The sequence below is a fragment of the Uranotaenia lowii genome, chromosome 3, assembly GCF_029784155.1.
Source record: "Uranotaenia lowii strain MFRU-FL chromosome 3, ASM2978415v1, whole genome shotgun sequence".
NCBI lineage: Eukaryota > Metazoa > Arthropoda > Insecta > Diptera > Culicidae > Uranotaenia > Uranotaenia lowii.
In genome coordinates this window covers 12954135-12977935 of record NC_073693.1, presented here as the reverse complement: position 1 = coordinate 12977935, position 23801 = coordinate 12954135, and the positions used below count along the sequence as shown (strand labels likewise).

The 23801-nt window shown below is 44.4% G+C and overlaps 1 protein-coding gene across 1 annotated transcript; it reads left to right on the top strand.

The window, feature by feature from the left end:
* The first annotated feature begins 9 nt into the window (after window positions 1-9).
* LOC129758638 (uncharacterized) lies at window positions 10-23787 on the top strand. The gene is made up of 10 exons (XM_055756185.1): window positions 10-160; window positions 9028-10404; window positions 10466-10709; window positions 10771-10895; window positions 10962-11173; window positions 11234-11493; window positions 11556-11956; window positions 16918-17025; window positions 22119-22400; window positions 22455-23787. Exons 2-10 carry the CDS (start codon window positions 9223-9225, stop codon window positions 23604-23606), a joined length of 3966 nt encoding a protein of 1321 aa, XP_055612160.1. The 5' UTR covers window positions 10-160; window positions 9028-9222; the 3' UTR covers window positions 23607-23787.
* Window positions 23788-23801: the final 14 nt, after the last annotated feature.

Genomic DNA, 23801 nt, shown 5'->3' with positions numbered 1-23801 from the left:
ATGCGATAACAACAACAGCACCAGCAGCGAGAAACGATCGCAGCGCCTCCGTTGAGGAATGCCGCAAGCTGCCGTCGTCAATTCTAATGTGCCAAGAGAAAAGTGGAAGTCGGACGGCGATTTGTACCGCTACAATTTTTGTCGAAATTCGGAGTTTAAAGTGAGTTTCGGGTGTGGAAATTGTTGTTAAAAGTTTCTTGGGGTTGGGTTCTAGCTGAGGGGATAGATTTTTTTCGGTTTCGAGTGTGGTAAAGCGCAAAAATTCCATCGGGAAAAAGTGAAATGAAATTTTCCGGAAGGGATTTTTTTCTCGTTTGGATGAGGATGGGTTTTATGGAGTTTCTAGTGCTTGAAAGTGTTGATTGCTGCTTATTATTACGATAATTGATCAAAAACTGTGAAGATTCGGTGGAAATTTGGGGAATTTTCAAGGTGCTCTTGGGGAATATGCGTAGCTGAAAATGTCAATGAGAATCGCAAATCGCACATTCCATTCAAAGTATTTTTTTTCCTCCTTCTCATAAATATCGACGGTGGGCACGCACACGCATACAGCGGAGCCATCTCGAGTATGGTAGATGAAACGATTACAAGCTTAGAGCAGCCGCCAGCCAGTCAGCCAGCAGTGAATACTTGCGGTTGGCCGCCGTTAAACGACGACGACGACGACCACAACGAACGTTTCATGTTTGTATGCTTTGGAATTCCATCGCTGGATAGCTGCTGTTGGTGTGAATGTTGTTGTTTTTGCTGTTCTTCACTCGGTCATGGCTAGCTTCGATTTGAAGAGGCATGCAGCAAGACTCTATATTACTCAAGGGATTATTTTGTTCGCACAATATTGTGAGATTTGTTACAGAAGAAGAGCGGAATAGTTAGGGAAGAAGGTATCTGCAAAGTGTGATTGAATAGCAAACAGAAGCAGAATAGTCGCGGATGCATTCGCGAGACAGATGGAAATTCCCGATCAGGAGGGATAAACTAAATTATATCAAGATGAGATGTTTTTATACTATTTTTTTCCTATCTAAATGAGTTATTATTCAGTACAAATTATATAAAAAAATCTATGCGATCATAGCTAAATTATACCAATTTTGGATATGCTCCTTTCAAGATTATATTTCATTCAAATAGCATAGTTTGATATTGGACACAACAAAACCTATCAAAATTATAACTTATCAAGATATGAGTGCTTCGAGAAAAATTTCTAGTGGAATGTCAATAAACCACATTATATGCTAAAACCAAGTTCCATATTTGGTTTCCCAAAAATTGGATTCAATTTTATGCATCTGTTGAACGAAACTCATTAATGCACGGTTTGGGCCGTTGACTTCGATGTCCGTGTTTCATGAAAAGTCGCACGTGTATCACAATGAGCTCAACACCATTCAAGTATGTCAATCAGAATAAGACATAATTTAGATTGGAGAAACTTAAAATCGATAATTAAGAATACTTAATTATAACTGAATCAGATGTAAATATCTTGGTGAGATACGTTCGAGTTATTATTTTGATATGCTCTCCTGATCGGGAAGAGAATGAGCGAGGACTGTGGAATGTGGCTCAACAGCAAGCATAAGAACAAACCGAAGTGAAGAAGAAATGAACTGAAGAACAGCCGTCGCAGTCCGCATTCCACGTACACTAGCTGGCGCGCGTTGTTATAATCTATACCCACATTCCTCTGTTCTTCCATCTGTGGTATTCTGCTGCTTATGACGGCGACGGGTTCTGCTGGCTACAATGTGCAACTTCTTGATGAGATGAAGAGGGTTGAAAAGTGATCCTCTCGCTGCAACGCACCACGGACAGCTGCTCTTTTTTTTCTCAGCACCGAGCGGTGCTAACCTATCGGAAAAGAAAATAAACAATCCTCTTAGCAGAAGGAGCAGGGAAAAACGGAACGCAGATGGCTCAGTAGGATTAGTTGCAGCCATAGGGAGAGATTGGAATGGAATGCCAAATATGTTATAGTGACGATCCAGGTTCTGTACATTCAAAACTTTCGAAGTTTTTGGAACGAGAACTGTAGAAATGAGATGAAGAATGTACAGAGTAAAAGTAAAAGTTATAAACATAAATGAAACAAATGTGTGGCAACACCGATATAGAAGCCGCAAAGTGTAAATAAAAACACAAATCAGTCATTGGTCTAACTTTGTGAGAGAAGGACGTTTTTGAAGTGAGATTCGGATTATGTTTCAGATTTATCGTCAGTTCGATCTATGTGAAGGCTGCTGCTTTGTTTGTTTTGAAATGTTCCATTTTCGGTGAATAAGACGGACTGAAGAAGCTCAGATTAGATAGGCTCAGTGTTCGGCATCGCTAACTGAAAGATTAGCGCCGCTAATTAAATCGCTAACGCATGCAAAGTTAGCTATCGCTAATAAAAACCGCTAAATGAGCTGAAAAACTTATCGCTTCAAGCTTAAAGCGCTATTCGCTAACTGTTTACCAAGTTATGTATATTTTTTGAATTTCATTTTAAATCAGGATTTATGGTACACATTTTACTGGCCATTTTTAAACATTATGCAACTAAATCCAAACAGCCGGTTTAGACCCTAACTCGACCAAAGCAATAGGCACCGCACATTATACCATTTTCAACTCGACTTTTTTAGAACTTGTTTAAGTATCGGTCTAAAACTTATGAGATTTGAACCCAAATTGAGGCAGTTATAAAGCGTTTTACAGTTAATGAAACAAGATTGTGGTTGCCAGTTTTTTCTCAGATCTCATCTTTGTCCAATTTTTATATGTATAAGATTTTTATCAGTGACACTCATTAATGCCACAAATTCATGTCGAGACTCAAGTCAGTGATTTAATACGTGATTGTACGTGAACAACATTTTCAAACTTAATACTAGAAAACAAAAAACAGTTTCCATTCGAACTTGAAACAAAGGCTAAATGAATTGTTAACAGCATTTGACAATTCATAGTACGTCAAAACGTATACTTCTATCAGATATCTTTCGTCAGTTTTTAACAAATATATGAGAGATAGCGCTCTTCACTTAGCGGAACTAAAAATTAGCGGAACTTTCAAATTCGCTAGCTTGATCAAAATATAGCGGTAAAATTAAACCGCTAACAAAAAGTTAGCGGACTAATTAGCGATTAGCGGTTGAGCGTTTTTGTGCCGAACACTGGATAGGCTGCTGCTTTTTTTTTGTTTTGAAATAATTCCAATTCCATTAAATATTATGGACTGAAGAAGCGGAGGTTTGAAAGGCTGCTGCATGGTTTGTTTTGAAATGATTCCAATTCTGGTAAACAAGACGAACTCAAGAAGTGTTGAGATGGCAACCACTGCCAGGTTTGCCCCCACCAGACGGCGACTATGGAGAGAGAACAAGTGCCATTTTCTTTTCAATCTAAAAGTTCATTCTATCGAATACACACGTCTTTTGTAATCGTTCCAAAGTAAAACCGCGTGTTTTCTCCTGGCCTATCCGAAATCCCAGTAGGTTATGGGCCCAGGACATCCGGTGCCGTGTCGCGAAAATGGAAGTTTTAAAGAATGAACGTTTCTTCGTTGCGTTGCTCGACGGGACAAATTACTCCGCGTGGAAGTTCCGCGTTCAGGTGCTCTTGGAGGAGCATGAGTTGTGGGATTGCGTTTTAATGGAGTTGGAAGATTTGGTTGAGCTGCAGGAGAATGAAGACGACACAGTGGCACAGCGGCAGGAGAAAAGGAAGAGGCGCGATATTTGGAGGAAGCGGCAGCGGTCGTGCAAATCGATGATTATTGCCCGAATCCATGACACTCAGCTCGAGTACGTGCAAGAAAAGGAAACCCCAAAACAAATTTGGGACGCGCTGAGACGGGTTTTTGAAAGGAAGAGCATCGCTAGCCGGATGTCCCTCCTGCGTCGAATGTTGGACATGCGTTTCGAGGGAGGACAACTCCAAGAACATTTTCTTTGTTTCGACAAGTTGTTGCGTGAATATCGTGGTGCAGGTGCGGACATGGATGAGCTGGCAGCAGTGTGTCATTTGCTGCTCACTCTTGGTCCGTCGTACTCTACAGTTGTCACGGCAATCGAAACTATGCCGGAAGAAAATTTGACGATGGAGTTCGTCAAGTGTAGACTTCTCGACGAGGAAACGAAACAGAAGGGCATCGAATCGAAGTTGCCCTCCAGTAGTGATTCCGCCGCGTTCTCGGGAGTGAGACAACCGAAAAAGTTCCGTTGTTTTCGGTGTAAGAAGGAAGGACACAAGTTAGTGGACTGTCCGGAAAAGAAGAAGCAGTCGTTTCAGAAAGTGAATCGGTACCCGAAAGCAAATGTTGCCGATGGTGTTAAAAATAATCCGGATGAAGTGTGTTTCGTCGGTGTGACTGGCTGTGTGTCACAAAAAGTGCGTGGAACCAAGTGGTTCATCGATTCCGGAGCATCGGAACATTTGGTCCGAGATAAGGAGTTGTTCACGGAAATTCGTCGATTGAAGAAACCGATCGAAATTGCTGTTGCGAAGGACGGCGAGTCCCTTGTGGCAGAATACATCGGAACTGTGAAAGTGTTATCGATTGCGAATGGCGAAAACATTGAGTGCACAGTGAAAAATGTTTTGTTCGTTCCGCAACTACGGTACAATTTGTTTTCGGTATTGCGGGTCGAAAAAGCTGGCATGCGGGTAGTGTTCGGACAAGGAAAAGTGCTGATTTATCGTGATTCGGAAATCGTAGCCAGCGGAACGCGTCGCGAAACACTGTATGAACTGGACTTTCGGCCGATCGGGAACAGTGTCAGTGAGAAATCGTTGTTGTCGTGCGGTGTAGCTCAGTCGAATTTTGAGCTGTGGCATCGTCGGTATGGCCACATTTCCGCGAAGAACTTGGAAGTGCTCGTTCGTAACGATATGGTGTCGGGACTGAAAATAGACACTGAAAAGAAACAAGGTGCAACGTTAACCTGTGAATCGTGTATCGCCGGGAAAATGGCTCGGAAGCCGTTCTCATCGTCTGTCGAGAGACGATCGTCGCGTGTGCTCGAACTGGTCCACTCGGACGTATGTGGTCCCGTGTCGCCGGTCGGGAAGTTCGGTTCGAGATTTTTCGTCACGTTCACCGATGATTGGACGCATTTTACCATGGTGTACTTGATGGAGCAGAAAAGTGATGTGCTGCGTTGCTTCAAGGCGTACGAAGCAATAGTGACGGCCAAGTTTGGCAAGAAAATCTCTCGCTTGCGGTGCGATAACGGTGGGGAGTACACCGGGAAAGCCTTCAGGAAGTTTTGTGCGGAAAAGGGTGTACAGTTGGAGTTGACGGTACCCTACACCCCTCAGCAAAATGGGGTCAGCGAGCGTATGAATCGCACGCTCGTAGAGAAGGCGAGGGCGATGCTGTTCGATTCGGGTGTGAGCATGGAGTTTTGGGGACAAGCCGTGCAAACGGCCGCCTACTTGTTGAATAGGAGCCCCACAAGTGCAGTGACGGAAGTGAAAACGCCTTTTGAGCTGTGGGAGAATAGAAAACCGGATGTTTCGAAGCTGAAAGTGTTTGGGAGTTCAGTTTTCGTGCACGTCCCGTCGCAGCTCAGGAAGAAGCTAGACTCCAAGGCGTGGAGTGGTGTTTTCGTTGGCTATTCTTCGAATGGCTACCGAATCTGGAATCCGAAACAGCGTCGGATTGTCGTCGCTCGTGATGTGGTTTTTGTGGAGACGCAAGTCGAAGAAAGTGTGAACCTCGAATTGATTCCGGTTGAAAAGTGCGTCGAAGTTTCATCGAATCCTCTTGTGGAAATTGAGGATGAGCTCGAAGGTAATGAAAGTGTTATGACGACGTCCGAGGATTTCGAGGGTTTTGAGAGTTGTCGGTCCAGTACAACCGAAGAGCTCTCCGAAAACGAAGCACCGAACGAAAGACCGCAGCGAGATCGTGCCCCTCCGGCGTGGCATAGAGATTTTGATGTTGAGTATGCTGTGTTTGCGTTGAGTGCAATAAGCTACGTCGACAACATTCCGAGCACGATTGAAGAGCTGAAATGTCGTGCGGATTGGGCCAACTGGAAAGCGGCCATTGACGACGAAATGGATTCCCTGCGGCGAAACAAAACATGGACGCTAACGAAGCTTCCCAAGGGCAGGAAGGCTGTAACCTGCAAATGGGTGTTCTGCATTAAACACGGCGATGGTGAGGTTCCTGATCGGTATAAGGCGAGATTGGTAGCCAGAGGCTTTACTCAAAAACAAGGCTTCGACTATACCGAGACCTATTCGCCGGTGGCTAAATTGGATACTCTTCGGATGGTGTTAGCGCTTGCGAACAGGGACCGTTTGCACATACATCAAATGGACGTGCGAACGGCATTCCTGAATGGTGTTCTTAGTGAAGAAATTTACATGACCCAGCCGGATGGGTTTCAGCAGGGGAAGGATTTAGTTTGTCGACTTCACCGTGCTATTTATGGACTAAAGCAAGCGTCCAGAACGTGGAACCAGAGATTCCATGAGTTCACCGAGAAGCTGGGGTTGAAACAGAGTGCTGATGACCAGTGTCTGTACACGGTTGGTGAGAAACAGCAGCAGATCATTGTCATAGTTTATGTTGATGACATTCTGATCGTTGGAGCGTCTTTGGACCTTGTGAAGATGTACAAACAAAGGTTCAGTGAGGAGTTTGATATGACAGATGCTGGGGAAGTAAAACAATTCCTCGGCATGACCATCAAGAGAGACGTAGGAGCTGGTATCATGAGCATTGGCCAGAGAGGATACCTGGAGAGCTTACTCAAACGTTTCGAGATGATTGAATGCAAACCCATTTCCACCCCAATGGAGAATCGCCTGCGATTGAAAAAGGGAATCGAAGATCGCAGAACGAATAAGCCCTATCGAGAGCTAGTAGGCTGCCTGATGTATGCCTCGCTCACGGCTCGCCCCGACCTAGCCGTGAACTACTACAGCCAGTTCCAGTCTTGCCCGAATGAGGAACACTGGGTTCACCTCAAACGGGTTCTTCGGTATGTCAAGGGGACCCTTGATTTTGGATTGGTGTACGAGGCGAAACCAGAAGAGAAACTGCTGCAGGTGTTTTCTGATGCCGACTGGGCAAACGACATCATCGACCGTCGATCCATCACGGGTTGTGTCTTCAAAGTTGCTGGATGTACGGTTAGTTGGATAACGAGAAAACAGCAAACAGTCTCGTTGTCGTCTACTGAAGCGGAGCTTGCAGCGCTGGTGACGGCTGCATGCCATACACTGTGGATGAAACGAATTCTTCTGAGTCTTGGGCACGAACAGCTGGAACCAATACAGGTTTTGGAGGATAATCAATCCACAATACGAATCGTCGAAAACGCCAAGGACTATGGGCGCTTGAAACACGTGGATACCAAGTATCGTTTCTTAAGAGAGCTGATCGAACGTAAGGAGGTTGCGGTACAGTTCGTTTGTTCAACGGATCAACAAGCGGACATCATGACGAAGGGACTGCCATCGGGTGCCTTCAAGAAACTACGGTCAACCTTAGGAATCGGACCTTGCCGTGGTTGAGCAGGGGTGTTGAGATGGCAACCACTGCCAGGTTTGCCCCCACCAGACGGCGACTATGGAGAGAGAACAAGTGCCATTTTCTTTTCAATCTAAAAGTTCATTCTATCGAATACACACGTCTTTTGTAATCGTTCCAAAGTAAAACCGCGTGTTTTCTCCTGGCCTATCCGAAATCCCAGTAAGAAGCGCAGTTAGAAAGGCTGTTGCTTTTTTTGTTTTGAAATGATTTCAGTTCCGGTAAATATGACGGACTGAAGAAGCGCAGATTGGAAAGGTAGCTGCTTTTTTTTGTTTCGAAATGATTCCAGCTCCGGTAAATAAGACAAACTGAGGAAGCGCAAATTCTAAAAAAGCTACTACTTTGTTAGTTTTTAAATGATTTCAGTTCCTGTGGATATGGCGGACTGAAGAAGTTCAGATTAAACAGGCTGCTGCTTTTTTTTGTTTTGAAATGATCCCAATTCCGGTAAATAAGACGGACTGAAGAAGCGCAGGCTGCTGCTTTGTTTGTTCTGAAATGATTCCAGTTCCGGTGAATATGACAGACTGAAGAAGCGCAGATGGCAAAAGTAGCTGCTTTGTTTGTTTTGAAATGATTCCAGTTCCGGTGATCAAGACGGATCGAAGAAGCGCATGGAATTGATTAAGATAATAACGACTCAAAACTGCTGCATGACTAATTCTTTCAAGCGCGATAGTGTCTGCCACTAATCAAAGGAGGAACGCCTGCGAAAGAATTTCCGATAAGAATGTCGGCCTTCAGTGATGACGATCATAAATTGAGCATCACCATTCGCCGACTATGAATCATCAAGATCACGGCTAAAGAGTGTCTCGTAGATGGTTTTGTTTTTAAATTTATGAGTTTGAGGTGGTTTGAACTGAAGTTTGGTTGAGACTTGATATACTGTCAAAAAAATTGAATTTTTTTGAAACGGAATATCCTACTGAAGTTGACTCGAAAAAGATCCAACCAAGGGTTTGAGTTGGCAATTGAAATGAGATATTCAACTGAAGTTTGTGTAAAATGGGATTGATGGAATTTCCATCAGTTCTTCTTGAGATTCCACTTGAGACGGCATACTAACTTAAGTTTGATTGAGACGGTGTAACTGATCTACGATTTCTAGCTGTAGACGTTTAGACTTCAGGCGAGATATCCAAAAAATCCTTGAATTTTTAAATGTGAAGGTTTATTCAACAGTAATTTGATTGAAATGGGAGTAAGAATTGAGGGTGCAATTGGAACTGGAAAAACTTATGTTGGATTGAGATTAAGATTTTTATCGTAGCTTAGTTCATGACTAAGATTTCAGCCAAGATGGGGAACAATGGGAAAGAGGAACGCCTCCAAAAAATAAATCCAAAAAGAATGTCGTCCTTCAGTGAGCATCATATGCTGACCATGAATCATCAAGCTCATGTCTAAAAAGTGTCCCGTAGATTATTAAGATTGTTTAGAAAACAAAATTTCTAAAACCTATTTTTTTCCTTTAATTACAGTCAAATGAAACAACGATCGAACGGAACGATTGATGAATAAAAAGTGCAATTATTGACTTATGAATTCGACTTTTAAAAAACCAAACAGTTTTTTTTCCCTAACAAGTGCCTCTATTGACGCCAACCACTAACAAAACGACAAGTGAATGCAAACAGTGAGCAGTTCGTGTAGACATCCACATCAAGGTTTCAGCAATGTCCCACCAGCATGGCTTACGGTATTCACAGTATTCGTCTTCCGGGGCCGGTCCCCAGACGAGTGGAAAAGTTTCGTCGAACTCCAGCGGCACGGCTGGACCTAGCATTGCTCCGAGGGCCGGTTCGTCTGCTACGACGCCACCTCAAATACCCCCACCCCCTACCATGAGGCCCCCGATGATGGTGACCTCATCCGGTTGCTCGATGCTGCCACCTAGTCCACCAATTCCGAATCAGTCCGGAGCCCCGCAGACTCAGCAATGCCAAACTACGCAGACCTCAACGGCGGCAACTAATACCAAGTATTTGAGTGGCAGTCTGTCCGGATCGGACACCGATGTGTCTACGTCAACGGAAAATTTGACCCGTGAGGAGCGGTACGTGCTGCGACACGCTCGCGTCGAACCACAAGGTGAAGAAAATATGACCGGCAGCATCACACCGGTCAACGAGATTCAGGGACGCTATATCCCGGACAAGTTTTCTTCCAACACTTCGTCGGATTCGACACGATACGCTACCCCTACCAGCAGCCGCAGCATATCGGAGTCTCGCAATGCGATACACACCTACGTCAATGCAGGCGGCGAGGGATCCAACCGTAATTCCCTCATCGGAACCAACTCGAACCGGAATTCGTTGAAGGAAACCAACTCGAACCGTTCCTCGATGGATGTTTCGCAGTCTTCGTACAATACGCTGATCATCCACGACGAAGGAATCTACTCGATGAACCGGGAGTATTCGAGCCCTCCACCGTACATGAAAAAGGAACGTCCACGTTCGTACGGAGAGCCACAACCACCGATGCAGGAGATCGCCGAAATCCCCGAAGAATATTTGAGCCAGAGTCACGTTTTGAAACACCTCGCCAAGGAAGTGAAACTGCCGTCGAGAAATCGCAGCGATTCCACTACTCGAGACTCGGGCGTATCGGAGAATACGGACTCGCGGGATCACCCACCCAAATACGGACAACACTGGAGCGGTGGTCAGAGCGCTTCGACAGATGAATCGGCAGCCTCACAGGGGAATGCCAAGCTGAAAAGCAAAAGCCAACCGGACTTAACCCGACTACTGGACATCGACCCCGAAGAACTGGAAGCTCTGTACAAGGAGAACCAACTGCTGAAACAACAGCTTAACAGTTGCTTCCTTAAGGTGGCCAAGAGTCAGAAGGTTTGTTTGGTTTATTCTGAAACCTATAGAAAAGAATTCTAAAATAGTGTTTCTATTTCAGCTGGAGCAAGAGATATCCAACATCTACCGGGTGCACGAAGAGCTGGTACAGTCGTGCGAGAGGCGGGAGCGGCTGGAGAAGGCGGCCCGAAATCGCCTGCAGCAGGACTGCCGTCGGCTGCAGGAACTGAACCGAGCCTTCCGGGATCAGGTCGAGGTGCTGCAGGGTCAGCTGCTTTCCACCTCGGACCACCAGCTGGGTCGGACCCAGCAGGACGTGCTCATCTCGCAACTGGTGACACAAAGTATGCGTTTTCTGAAGGCTTCATTAGACCTTAGATAACTGTTTAACTTGTGTTTTTTAAGATAAATCACTAGTGGACGCCAACCGACGTCAGTGTATTGAGCTGCAGGCTCAAAACGCTACCCTGGAAGAGCAACGGATTCATATCAACGTGCTAGATACGGCATTGAAACGACTTGAGGAAGAGGTTAGTGTTTGAGCAGCAAATGACTCGTAAACGAAGTTTCTTAATAAAACCTTATTGATGTTACAGTGCCGGCAGAAGCAGGTTTACGTGGAACGTTGTGCTCAGCTGCAGCACGCGTTGCAATCGCTCCAGAATGCCAGCGAACGGCGGGAACAGGCCGAGCGGAAGCTTCGGCTGGACTACGAAAACGATCTACCCAACCGTAGTGGAAGCAGCTCGGCCAGCGACGTCGACAACCTCAAATGGCAGCTGCGCGAAAAGGACGCACAAATCATGAGGTGAGTTTAAAAACACTGTTAAAGGAAGTCTTGAAGTTTAACTTGAATCTTCAAATACAGATTGGAAGCTGAGTGTGCCCGGCTGGAGCAGCGAAACCTTGAGGAGTCGAACGTGCGAAACGTCACGAAGCTGGCAATGGAGCGCAACTCGCAGGAAACCGAACGGATCATTGCGGAGGCGAAGCAGGAGAAGATTCGCTACCTGGACGAAGCGCACGCCGCAAACCGAAAAGTTACGGAGTTGCAGACCCGCCTCAAACTGCTGGAAAACCGGCTAGCCGAAAAGGAAGCCATGATACGCGCTTATCAGGGACAGAAAAGTGAGTATGCGATTGTGTTTAGATCCCAGAAGGTTCCGTAACGCATACGTTTTGTTTTGTAGTTTATGGTTCAACCAACTCCTACGGATCGTACAACCTATCTAACGATAGTTTCGCATTGAATCCACTGGGAGCGTACAATTCGCAGGCGTCGTACGACGTTTCGAACAATTCGTTTGATGTGACGACCACGGCCTCACTGCTGGATCCAACCTATGGTCAGAATCCGTCTTCCAGCTTCACCTCGAACTACGGACAGACGAACCCGAGCTTCAATCAAAGCTCCATTAATCTGCAGACGGCCGGTGGCAATAGCTACAGTTCACCGAGTAGCAGCTCCAACTACAGTACCAACTACGGTGCCAGTGATCATACGGCGATATTCGACTCGAAGAACTTTGACGCCCAGCGCAAATCCATCGACGACCAGCTGAAGCAACTGGACGAGCAGCTGCTGAGCAAGGTGAGTGAACTGTCGATGGTTGAGAAGCAAAACCAGCTGCTGCACAAGGCCCGTATTGCGGCGTCGCTTGCCAAGGGCTCGAGCTCGAGCTCGGTTGCCGTTTCGTCGCGAGCTTCCGCCAGCGGAGCGACCTCCAGTTCGAGCTCGGTCGACTCCAACGGTAACTCACTAACCGCTGTTGCTGTTGGCCCGAGTGTGCTCAATAGTGTTGTTGCTAACCCAGCTTCTAACCCCGGTACGCCGTCAACGTCCGGCAAGGTAAGCGAGAAGAAGGGTATCTCGAAAACCATCTCGACGCCGGCCATCAATGCCGTATCGGCACCCAAGCCGGTCCCGAAGAAGGCCAGCGCTAGCTCCGCGGCCGCCGTAAGTAGCGCTAAGAAGCAGACCTCTTCCTCCTGCAAGAACATTTCCTCGCCATCGTCGTCTTCCGAGCAAGAAACCTTCTACTAACTCTAACCCGCAACCGCGATCAACGCGATCGCAGCAGCGCGCGCGCGTTTGTATTTGTGTTTATTAGGCTTAAGAGTTTGCTAAGTATGTACGTATGTATAACAGGGCTGCTGTAACTCTGTATGTTTTGGGTGTGTCGCAACGAGAGCGGGTTTTTTTTGGGACAGGAAAGATCACAATTGAAAGAGTGTTTATGAGAGCCAAAGGTGTTATCCATCGCTAGCACAACGGATTTTTCCAGTATCCAATTATCGATGAAGTCATTTTTGCGGCAGTCTACAGTAGATCTCAATCGGGTTCTCGACTGGGACTGCACTTCACAGTACAGTACTAAACAATTTTGTACGATCGAGTCAAATATTTGATGTCACGATTACCAGTGATTGAAGCACGTTTGTCAACTTCTTCGTTATGTGGGATTATTGATATACCTTCTCTTGAAATCTGATTCAAGCTCAAAATTGATCTTATCCTGATACAGATGAGAAGATTTTACCATTCTAAAAAAAAAATTCCGGGACTCGAAGCCATGTTTTGGTCATTTGTTTTGAACCTTATTTTGGTGTTTTGATCAAACTTTGGAATATCTTTTTAAAATAACATTCCCATCCTAAGCCTTTAATTTGGGATTTGGAACTTTTTTCGATAATTCTTTTAAATAATTTCAAATACGTTGTCTGACTGAATGTTTTAAGCATTTCTTCGTAAAAGTCTGTTTTACATGGAATCTGGTCGGATAAAATAGATCATTTCTCCGCAAAGAAATAACGTACAACTAAAGTAAAAATGTCATTTTGTAGGGTTTTTATTGCACTTTAAGAAAAAAAAAATACATAAAAATCATTCGTCAGCTTTTCGGATGAATTTTCGAATTTTTTTGTGATACCACTCATCATTTTCTGCACAGTACTGCTGGTAACCTCATTCGCCATTTGTTCCACTATTTTTCTATTTGACCGGGTTTTTTCATGGTTCTGCCACATTTCTTCAGTTTGCCCTTAACTTTTGCCCGATATTTCTCGATGGGACGAAAATCCGGACAGTTTGGTGGATTGATACTTTTTTCAACAAAATCGATCTCATCCCGGCCGTAGTGGCAGCTTGTCAGGTCCGGCCAGAACTTCTCCAGACCTTTGTGAGACCGAATGAAAGGCAAAACCCTCTTCTGGAGACATTCCTCTTTGTAAATATTTCCATTCATTGTTTCCCCAGTGATGAAAATCTTAGTCTTCTTCCCACAACTACAGATCCCTTGCCAAATCATCAACTTACGAGCAAATTTATCTGCGAAAACGAACTTGAATCTACCCGCAACATTCCCTTTACGCTTCGCAAGGTAAAATTTGTTATAGGGTATTTGTCCAAAATCTATTTTGAAGTAAGTTTCGTCGTCCATCAAAATTCACCCGTTGTACTTGGTCAACACTTTCTCGTACAACTTCCTTGCCCTGGTTTTGGCAACCAGGTTCTGTTTCAGCGTCCTGTTGGGGTGTTTGCTTGCATGATACGACCGCAAGCCTTCTCGCAAACAAATTCATCGAGCTGTACTGTGGTTCGTCTTGAACTTTTTCGCCAAATCACGCAAGGAGATTCCAGGATTATTGTGAACTGATCGAATTACCTTTGCTCGCAGCTTCCGGTCATATGTTCCACTTTTACGCCTGGTTTGTTTTGCTCGATCCACCGTAAGGGTCTCCCGGTAACGTTGCAGCACCGAATTTACACTCGATTTTGGATATTTCAGGAATTTCGCGATCTTTACCCCTGACCACGTCGGTTTCTCTACGTGAGTGTGCAGAATTTTCTCTCGCCTTTCGCGTTCCATCGTCAATAACTTTCGACTGACTGCTTCAATCTTGATGAAATTTTCACCACTAAGTAAACAAACCATCCGGATCAAAACACTGTCAATAGATTCGCGATGGGCCAACTAGGGGCGCTGCAGTAAATGAAAAGATGCGAACAGATTCTATGTGAAACAGACTTTACGGAATTTGAAGATGTTTATGTTAGAATTGTACCTTTTGGTCTTTCTAAGCGACAATTCGACAAATCGTTTTCAAGATTTAAACTGATTTTTGTGAGGGTATCCTGATAAAAATGAGAAAATCACATTAACTTCTTTGAACAATTTTGAAACAAATTTCAATGCGCTTTCTTACATGCTTAGCGTATTTTCGAGACTTGGAACAGTGCTTGAAAATTCGAAAAAACTTTATCATGGTCTGTTTGAAGGCTTAGACGTCAAAACAACTTGATGATGATTTGCTGTTATCAGCAATTTCCTAGATTGCCAAACAAACAGCTGATTTCTCATTGTTTACAAGTTTTTTGGCAACCTTTGGTCCGCTGAATAACAACAACATTAAGCATTTTAGCTTGGAAAACTGAAAGAACGAATATTGTTTTTGATAAGTTTTCACACATAAAGTACTGGGAAACGAATACAAATTTGTGATGTTTGTAAAAACCAATTTGAACATGTTTCTGCAAACTTCATAACTCAATTAAGCTGGTAGAATTCCTTCTATTCTTTCCTGTCCAAAAACAAGCTCTCGGGAACGACATCGCCAGTAAACTGCTGGATTTTTTTTGTGTCTTTCTATTCCTGTACGACAACTATCTGTGACAGCACTCGCTGGTAATCTAACAAATGATACAAAACATGGCAATTTGAGAGACTGATAGTGACTATACGATGATGATGAGGTTAGAAATTATTAGGGTTCTTTTACGTGTCCATAGAGAGTTCATGAAAGCAAAAATAGTAAAAAAAAAAATAGTTGAGCATGCAAACCAGTTTATCCGGAAGATCTGATTTACAACAAGTTGTATAAAACAGAATTCAATTCAGAAAAAAAAACAAACACACTCGAAACGAAAACTCCATTTCCGTTGGTGTGTTTCCTTTCAAGACAGTGAACGGCATTGTCTTTTGAAAATATCTACATATTCAAACACTCACATACAAACCTAAACACAAATGCACATAAACAAACAAGCAAACAAACACTAAAAGTTGTAGTAGTTCACAAACCAAAGATTATGTAAGACTCCTGACACCGGGATATACACACAAACACAAGAAACACGTTTTGGGTTCCTGTCAAAACAACAACAAAAACTAAGTACTGTGGAACATTTTAGCGTGTAAATCAGATGTCAACAAACGCAAAACCACCACCTACCCGCTTCCTTTTTTTTTATTAAACCATATTTACATTTCCACATTCTAACGTTCTACCTTTTTCTCTGATTTCCAATTAGTAGGCTAGTTTTAAGTGAACTAATTTATTTGTAAAATATCCCAAGAAAAAAAATTGTCAACCTTACTATGGGAAAGGTTGGATTATTGAAGAAAAGAATCGAAAAAAAAGCGGTCGAACTAAAATAAGCGTAAGTAAACCATTTTTGCCTTACGTCGTCACCCGACACGTGTTGACAGATAGAACAAACAACCTCTAGCTCGAGAGTGCCTTAACAATTGAAACAGTGCTGAACTAGTTAGAAGACAACGAGAACAACAACAACAACAAACGTATTGACTAATCCGATTCGAGAATGTTGCATGCTATTTGCAGAAATCCCGTTTCTTCCTTCGTCTGCAAAAGGTATAGATACAAAAAATAAAACCCATTTAAAATAAATAAAATTCTAGCTAGAATTTTTAACAAATATTAAAAACAAAACAAAAAAAAATCCAATCGAAAATTGCTTTTTCAAAGTTTATAGCTAAGTTAGACAGTAGATAGTCACTTGTGGCAAGATCAAGTCCGAGCATATATAAATATTTTTAAAACTAATAATTTAAACCTATCTAAACCGAAAATGGAAGAAAAAAAAACGACAAATGCCTATCGATTTTTTCATGACAGTGAATAAATATATTGTTGAAGATTGATAACCAAGAAAAAAAACCTGTGTTTTGTGTGATTTTATTTTATTTTTATAATTTTTTCCTTTTGTTTGGCAACCTTATTTCCCCAGATTTTTTTCCGGACCCCGAAAAAATCCCTGTTTTAGCTGCCTAATTTACTGCTGCCCCCGCAATCGATTTCCCGCCGGTGATAATTTAAGCCCCAGGCTGCTGGCTGCTGGCTGTTTGGTTTGAGTGTGCATTTTATACCATCCTCCCCTCTCCCACTCTTTAATTTTTGTTGAATATCGTTACCGTTGTGAGAATTAGAATAGAAGTGTTGTCAACAATCTTTTGTTTTTTGAAAAGTTTTGAAAATCGTTCGACTAATTTTTGACGGTCGCCATGTTAAACAGAAGAGTGAGCTAAGTAAAGTTCGTTGGCTAACAATTCGATGTGTGTTTGGAAAACAGAATCCACGAAAAATATGTCATCTCTTCTGAGGAAGCCGTAAGTATTGTTTGTATTTGTTTCGTTTTTTTTTTTATTGAAAAAACTTTCACTGAATTGTGTTATAAGTTAAGTTCAGTCCTGAATTGGGGCCAAATAAAATGAAAATAACAGTTTTTATTCCTTCTTTTCAAACCGATAGCGTGGTCTTTGCTGCTTTCCAAGTTTGACAACGAAGAAACCGATCCAGCCGCTGCTTTCCGATGAAATGTCCGTCCTGTCGACCAACAATAGCGACAGTTTTCTGCAGGTAAGCTTTCCGGAGAAAAATTCTAAATTCTGTCAAAGGCAGCTGACATCAAATTGACCAATTTTTGTTTATGTTTACGTTTGTGTATCTTACTTAGGTTTATAATATCATTACTTCGTCTTGGAAATCTGTTCAATAGTTTTTTCGAAATCAATTAGAGATTTAAGTGTTTTAAGGCTTCTTAAGACATTAAGCTCTTGTTAGCAGCCTGATCGCAGTAACATGGAAATTTGTGTCATGTGAAAATTAAGAAAATAAATTCATTCTTTGTTCGAAAGTCAAATAGTTAAGACTTATTTGAACAGTTATCAATTGGCGACGAGTAATTGAAGAATCTACAAAGCCTTGCCTATTCCGAACAAGATGTCCCATCCATCCGAAGGAAGTTCCAACCAAATGCAAGACATTTTCAAAATGATCATGAACCAGAATCGGCAGATGGCGGAACAGAACGCGCGGTTAATGGCGGTCATGGAAAGGTTCACCACTCAAGCAGCCCCCAACCAGTTAACTAACAACCCCGAATTGGTCATCGAATCTCTGCTCGTCCAATATTCGAGAGTTCTGCTATGATCCGGAAAATGGTCTTACATTTGACCGTTGGTACCAAAAGTACGAGGACTTTTTCCTTCAAGAAGGAGCCAAGCTGGACGATGCGGCCAAGGTACGGCTGCTTCTTAGGAGTTTGAACGTGATAGTCCACGAGAGATACCTCAACTTCTTTTTTCCGAGACATCCGAGGGATTTTAGTTTCGAAGAGACTGTCGAGACACTAAAACAGCTCTTTGGAACCCGGATTTCGCTGTTCAGCAAGAGGTACCATTGCTTTCAACTTGTCAAGCAGCCGAAGGAGGATTTCGTGGCGTATGCCGGAACAGGGAACAAAAGCTGTGAGGACTTCGAGCTAAGCAGAATCACCTCGGATCAATTCAAGACGCTGATCTTTATCCGAGGCCTCCAATCGTCGATATCCGCACCAGACTACTTTCCAAGCTGGAATCGGATGAAGGAGACTGCAAGTTGGAAACGCTTATCGTCGAATGTCAACGACTCCAGAACCTCAAGCACGATACCGCTTTGGTCGAGCAGAAGCAACCTTCATCTGCTGCTTCAGTATGTGCACTCAAACAAAAAAAGCAGCAGGTGAAACCGCACACTCAACCTCCGAAAAAAGGCAAGCAACAATCAACTTTACCCAAGACACCGTGTTGGCAATGTGGAGGTATGCATTGCGTCCGAGAATGCCCCTTCACCAAGCACCTCTGCAGATCCTGTGGGAAGACTGGACACAAAGAGGGATACTGTAACTGTCTCTCAGCGTAGCAGCACAGCAAGAAAAAATCGATCGACGGGAAGTTCGCTGTCAACCATATCAGCAGCGGACTAAGACGCAAATTCATTGACGTCTCCGTCAATGGCGTGTATATCGAGCTGCAATTGGACACCACTTCCGATATAACCGTCATTTCAAAGCCAACATGGAAGAAGCTGGGATTTCCACCTCTACAACCAACTCGCAAACAGGCAAAATCAGCATTTGGCAAACCTCTGCAGTTAGTCGGCGAAATACAATGCGACGTCACCATGGGCAACCAAACAAAGTTTGGAACGTGTTTTGTCACCAATCAACCATCCTTCAATCTTTTCGGCCTGGATTGGATTGAGCTGTTCGGTCTGTGGTCTCTTCCACTGTCATCGATCTGCCACACAGTTCAAGAAGACCTCTCCGAACCGATCCAGCAGTACAAGAAGGCGTTTTCCAAGGTGTTTGCCAACTCACTCGGACATTGCACGAAAACTCGAGTCAAGCTGTTTTTGAAGCCAGACGGTCGAAGAAGAATTGGATCGTCTTGAGAATCTCGGAATCATTTCCCCAATGGATTTCTCACAGTGGGCCGCCCCAATAGTCGTTGTCAAGAAGGCGGGTGGCAAAGTGAGAATCTGCGCCGACTACTCAACCGGTCTGAACGCTGCTCTAGAGCCGCACATTCATCCTCTTCCGGTGCCGGACGACATCTTTACCAAGCTGAATGGATCCAAGGTTTTTAGCATCATTGATTTGTCCGATGCTTATCTCCAAGTTGAAGTGGACGATGAATCAAAGAAGCTGCTCACAATCAACATCGAGGACTGTACCGCTTCAACAGACTAGCTCCTGGTGTCAAATCCGCTCCCGGGGCGTTCCAGCAGTTGATGAACGGAATGATATCGCTATCTCTCGAAGGCGTTGAAACGTTCCTAGACGATATCATCATTTTCATTAAGACCGAATCCGATCATCACAAACGACTCCGAGCACTCTTCAACCGGTTCTGCGAGTATGGGTTCCGTCTTCGTGAAGACAAATGCAACATTCTCCAGCGGCGAATCAAGTATCTGTACCACATTGTTGACGAAAAAGGCATACTCCCCAGAAATTTCTACGGGAAGTTTGTACGCGCTATGCACCAACTTAGGCGCCCTCTTGATGCACTATTGAAGAAGGATGTCAAGTTTATCTGGTCTCAAGAATGCCAAGAAGCTTTCGAGAAATTCAAGACGACGCTCCAATCAGATCTACTGCTGACCCACTACGATCCGAGCTTGGACATCATCGTTGTTGCTGACGCGTCGAAATCCGGAGTTGGTGCCGTCATTATGCATCGATTTCCGGATGGTTCTCTCAAGGCAATCGCTCATGCTTCCCGAACGCTTACGTCAGCTGAGGTCGGGTACAGTCAGATCGAGAAGGAAGGACTCAGCCTTGTTTTTGCGGTTACCAAATTTAATCGCATGCTGCTCGATCGACGGTTCACTGTGCAGACGGATCACCAGCCCTTGCACCAAATTTTTGGATCCAGAAAGGGCATTCCACTACATACAGCGAATCGTTTCCAATGTTGGGCGCTTACTCTCCTGTGCTACGATTTCGACATCCAGTACGTATCCACCAATCAATTCGGATATGCAGACATTCTACCCCGTCTGATCAGTAGCCACACCAAGCCGGATGAAGATGTCATAATCGCATCCCTCCAACTCGAAGAAGACGTTGAGGTTCCTCTGGATGAAGTCATCGAATCTTTATCCGTTTCCTTCAAATTGGTCCAACGTGTGACAAGCAAATGTCCTGTCCTCCAGCAAGTTACCGAGTTCACCCAAAAAGGATGGCCTTCCGATCTCAGCAGTATCCAGCATGAAACGGTTAAACAGTTTCATTCCAATCGTGAATCGCTAGCAGCTGTGAAAGGCTGCCTGATGGTGGACGACAGACTGGTGATTCCGAACAGTTTGCGTCAACGAATACTCAAGCAACTTCACCGAGGGCACCCTGGTATCGAAAGGATGAAAGCTGTGGCCCGAAGCTACGTGTTCTGGCTCAAAATCGATGAATGCATCACGGAGTACATCAAACGTTGCAGCAGCTGTGCCATACATTCCAAATCTCCACCAAAGGTATCATCTCAGCCATGGCCAGCAACCAAACATTCCTGGGAACGAATTCATCTCGATTTCGCTGGTCCATTCTTCAACCAACATTTCTTGATTGTCATCGATGCCCACTCAAAATGGCCCGAAATGAAAGCGGTCCGTTCTCCCACAACGTTGACGGTCATCGAGTTCCTGAACGAGCTGTTCTCAAGGTTTGGCGATACAGAAACAATCGTAACTGACAACGGAACGCAATTTACATCCGAACAGTTCGCTGCTCTCTTCAAATCCAATGGTATCCAACACCTGCGAACTGCACCATACCATCCTCAATCAAACGGGCAAGCAGAGAGGTTTGTCGACACGATGAAGTGCTCCATGCTCAAAGTCGAGGAAAGCAAGGGTGGAAACGTTGCAGAAATTCTTCAAACTTTTCTGCAAACCTACCGCTCCACTCCCAGTCGGATTCTTAAAGGGAAATCTCCGGCATTTACCACTCAAGCCGCAGTCAAACCCCATTGAAGGCACATTTCCCTCCGGACGTTTCGAGGTTGATGACGAGGTTTACGCCAAAATTCACGAAGCCAACAGCTGGAAATGGGTCCCTGGACATGTGATCGAGGCAGTCGGCAGCGTTACCTACAACGTGCTCCTGGATTCCTGGCATGGCCGGCGAAAGCTGATTCGCTCCCATGTCAATCAATTGAAACCTCGGCTCAACGGTAATCAAGAAACCATCAATCCAAGCTCTCCACTAAATATTTTGGTGGACATGTTTGGTCTATCATCTCAATCCGTGGCTCCAACATCGAATTGCACTACCGAAGCTCAAGATCCAGCGATTCCACTACCGGTTGAACATCCAGTCCAACAATCCGAGGGCACTTCAGATTCTTTATCTGTTGTTTTCGAGGACACCTTAGAGCCACAAAGCCCTGCTCGCAGTGAAAAGTTCGCAGATGCATAAGAAACACATCAAGCAGACGACCAATCTTCAAGCGTTCCTGAACGGGTCAGGCCCCAACGAACCGTCCGGATGCCCTCCCGTTTCGAGCATTACCTGGTGTTCTGGAGATAGAAGGGAGAAATGTTAGCAGCCTGATCGCAGTAACATGGAAATTTGTGTCATGTGAAATGAAGAAAATATATTCATTCTTTGCTCGATAGTAAAATAGTTAAGACTTATTTGAACAGTTATCAGCTCTCATGTTCTTCAAACCATAAATCCTCGCATTTGATAGAGCTTGTGAAGGTCAGAGCGGACGAGCTAATGATGAAAAATCAGAGGGGAAAAGCTTTCTCGATCATCTTGATTAGTTGCGATTTAGTACTTTCAACCAGTCAGTGGTAACTCTCTGGAGCCACCTTTGGGAAAGTACCTTACTCACTTACTTCACTATATTATGTAAGATCAAGTTTAAAACTTTCAAAACACTCAGATGATGAATCCTTGAAATCTAGATTTGATAAGCCTGCAACTCATCAGTTCTCAAAAGCTTAGGCCATCAAGTTTTAACATTATAACAGAGTCTGTGGGTAAAGGATGAGTAGAAAAAATGGAAGGTTTTTTTTTCTGTATTATAATTTTTACCGAAAGATTTGAGATACTCTCTTTAAGCATTGAGCATGCTGTTTTACAATATAAAAAAATCTCTCATTTGAACATAATTTCCTGCTCCCAGAACCTAGCCCACATGGATCAGCGCGATCGGGAGCGGCAGGATCGTGGTCGGGATCAGGATGGCGGAGGAGGAAATAATAATACTGGAGGGTTGGGATCCAACAATAGCAGCGGCAGCAGCGGACCCAATGGCGCCTCCACCAAGCCCGAGGAGATGTTGCTGCTGGAGAAGCAGGGCCGATGCTCCCAGAAGCTACGCAGCCAGCAGCTGAGCAACTTGGCCCACGTTACCCAAACGGTGGGCCAAAATATGACGGATATCAGTAATATTGGAGGAAATAAGGTGGGTTTAGAGGTGTTTTTTGTGTTTATTGATAGTAATGGAAGATTTTTTTAGGTTCCGAAGCTTCTATCGAATATAGCGCAACAGGCAGGAGGAATTTTGCCACCGAGGAAGGATCGAGGAGCATCACTGCCACCCAGTGCCCTGCCAAGACCGCCCAGAAGTTTGAAACCGCCCAGGAAAATTGAGTACGGACGGTTGAGTGATTCCGAGGGGAAGAAAATGGCTGAAACTCCGCCGAAAACTCCAGAGGCAGATTACGACATGAAGCCTTCCAGCCTGAAAAGGTCAACGGGCAGCGGGCAGGCCTTCAATAAGCGAGAGTTTTCCCCGGCTAAAAGCTACATCGAAATGAAGGACACGCTTCAGCTGGCAGCCAAAGATTATGGAACGTTGAAGTCCAAGAACTACGGATCGATGAGTAATACTGGTGCGATTATTCCTTCGCCGGGAAAGAGTGAGGGAAAGTTTGGTTTCGGATCGAAGTCCAACACTTCCAATAGTTGTGAGTTTTCCAAACCGGACTACACTTCGACGAGAAATTACCAGCGATTGGAAGAGCAGCCGTTGCAGTCACGTAAAAGTTCCGTAGATACTTCAAGCATGAAGCGATCGCTGCTACCCAACGTTCGTAAGCTTAGTTCAACACCCATCAAGGGATCACGAGACTCGCTCAATTCAGCCTCTAGTGGATCGAACAATTCTAACAATTCCAATCATCTTTCACGATCGAGTCCTATCCACCCAAGTGCTGCCCAAGTTGTCCAACCTCCACCCAACACCATGGTCTATCACCATCACAATCATCTACATCATGGCCGAACACCTCCCCGATTCATTCATCACTCGCAGTCGACATCGGCCGAATCGACCAAATCTTCCCATCACAATCTTCAACAGTCACCCCAAACCCAACAACCGCCGCCATTATTCGGCAAAATGTCTCCTTCGACGACCAAGCTGCAGACGCACAAGACCAGTACCCTGCCGAGTGCTAGCATCCTTCACGCTGCCGTCACGGCCTCGGCTACGATTGCCAATGGTCAGCAGAGTACAGCCTCACTACCCCCGAAACCGATGACCGACGGCAAAAGTGGGATCAGCGGCAACGGCGGAAGCAGTAGTGGAGGAAGCTCGGCCGGACAACAGCAGCGCCGGGGTAGCAGTCTGACGCGGACAGAGAACAAGTATAGAATACAGTTCTAGCATAGCTGTGAAGCAGCAACCGCTCTCTTTTCTGTAGTATTCTGGATCTGGATTTGTACACATTGGATATTTTTGGGATGGTGCAAAACAAACAAAACTAAACTTTCGCCGTATTGATCAGCGAGACGCTGATGAATTTTTTCGATTTTTTTTTGTAAAAATAAAATCAAATTGTAGTTAATTGGGAACATTTAC

Coding starts and splice junctions, on each gene's coding strand:
- LOC129758638 (XM_055756185.1), top strand. CDS start 9,223: ATGTCCCACCAGCATGGCTTACGGTATTCACAGTATTCGTCTTCCGGG. Junction 10,405..10,465: donor AGGTGGCCAAGAGTCAGAAG/GTTTGTTTGGTT, acceptor TTTCTATTTCAG/CTGGAGCAAGAGATATCCAA. Junction 11,957..16,917: donor ACGAGCAGCTGCTGAGCAAG/GTGAGTGAACTG, acceptor TCAAACCGATAG/CGTGGTCTTTGCTGCTTTCC.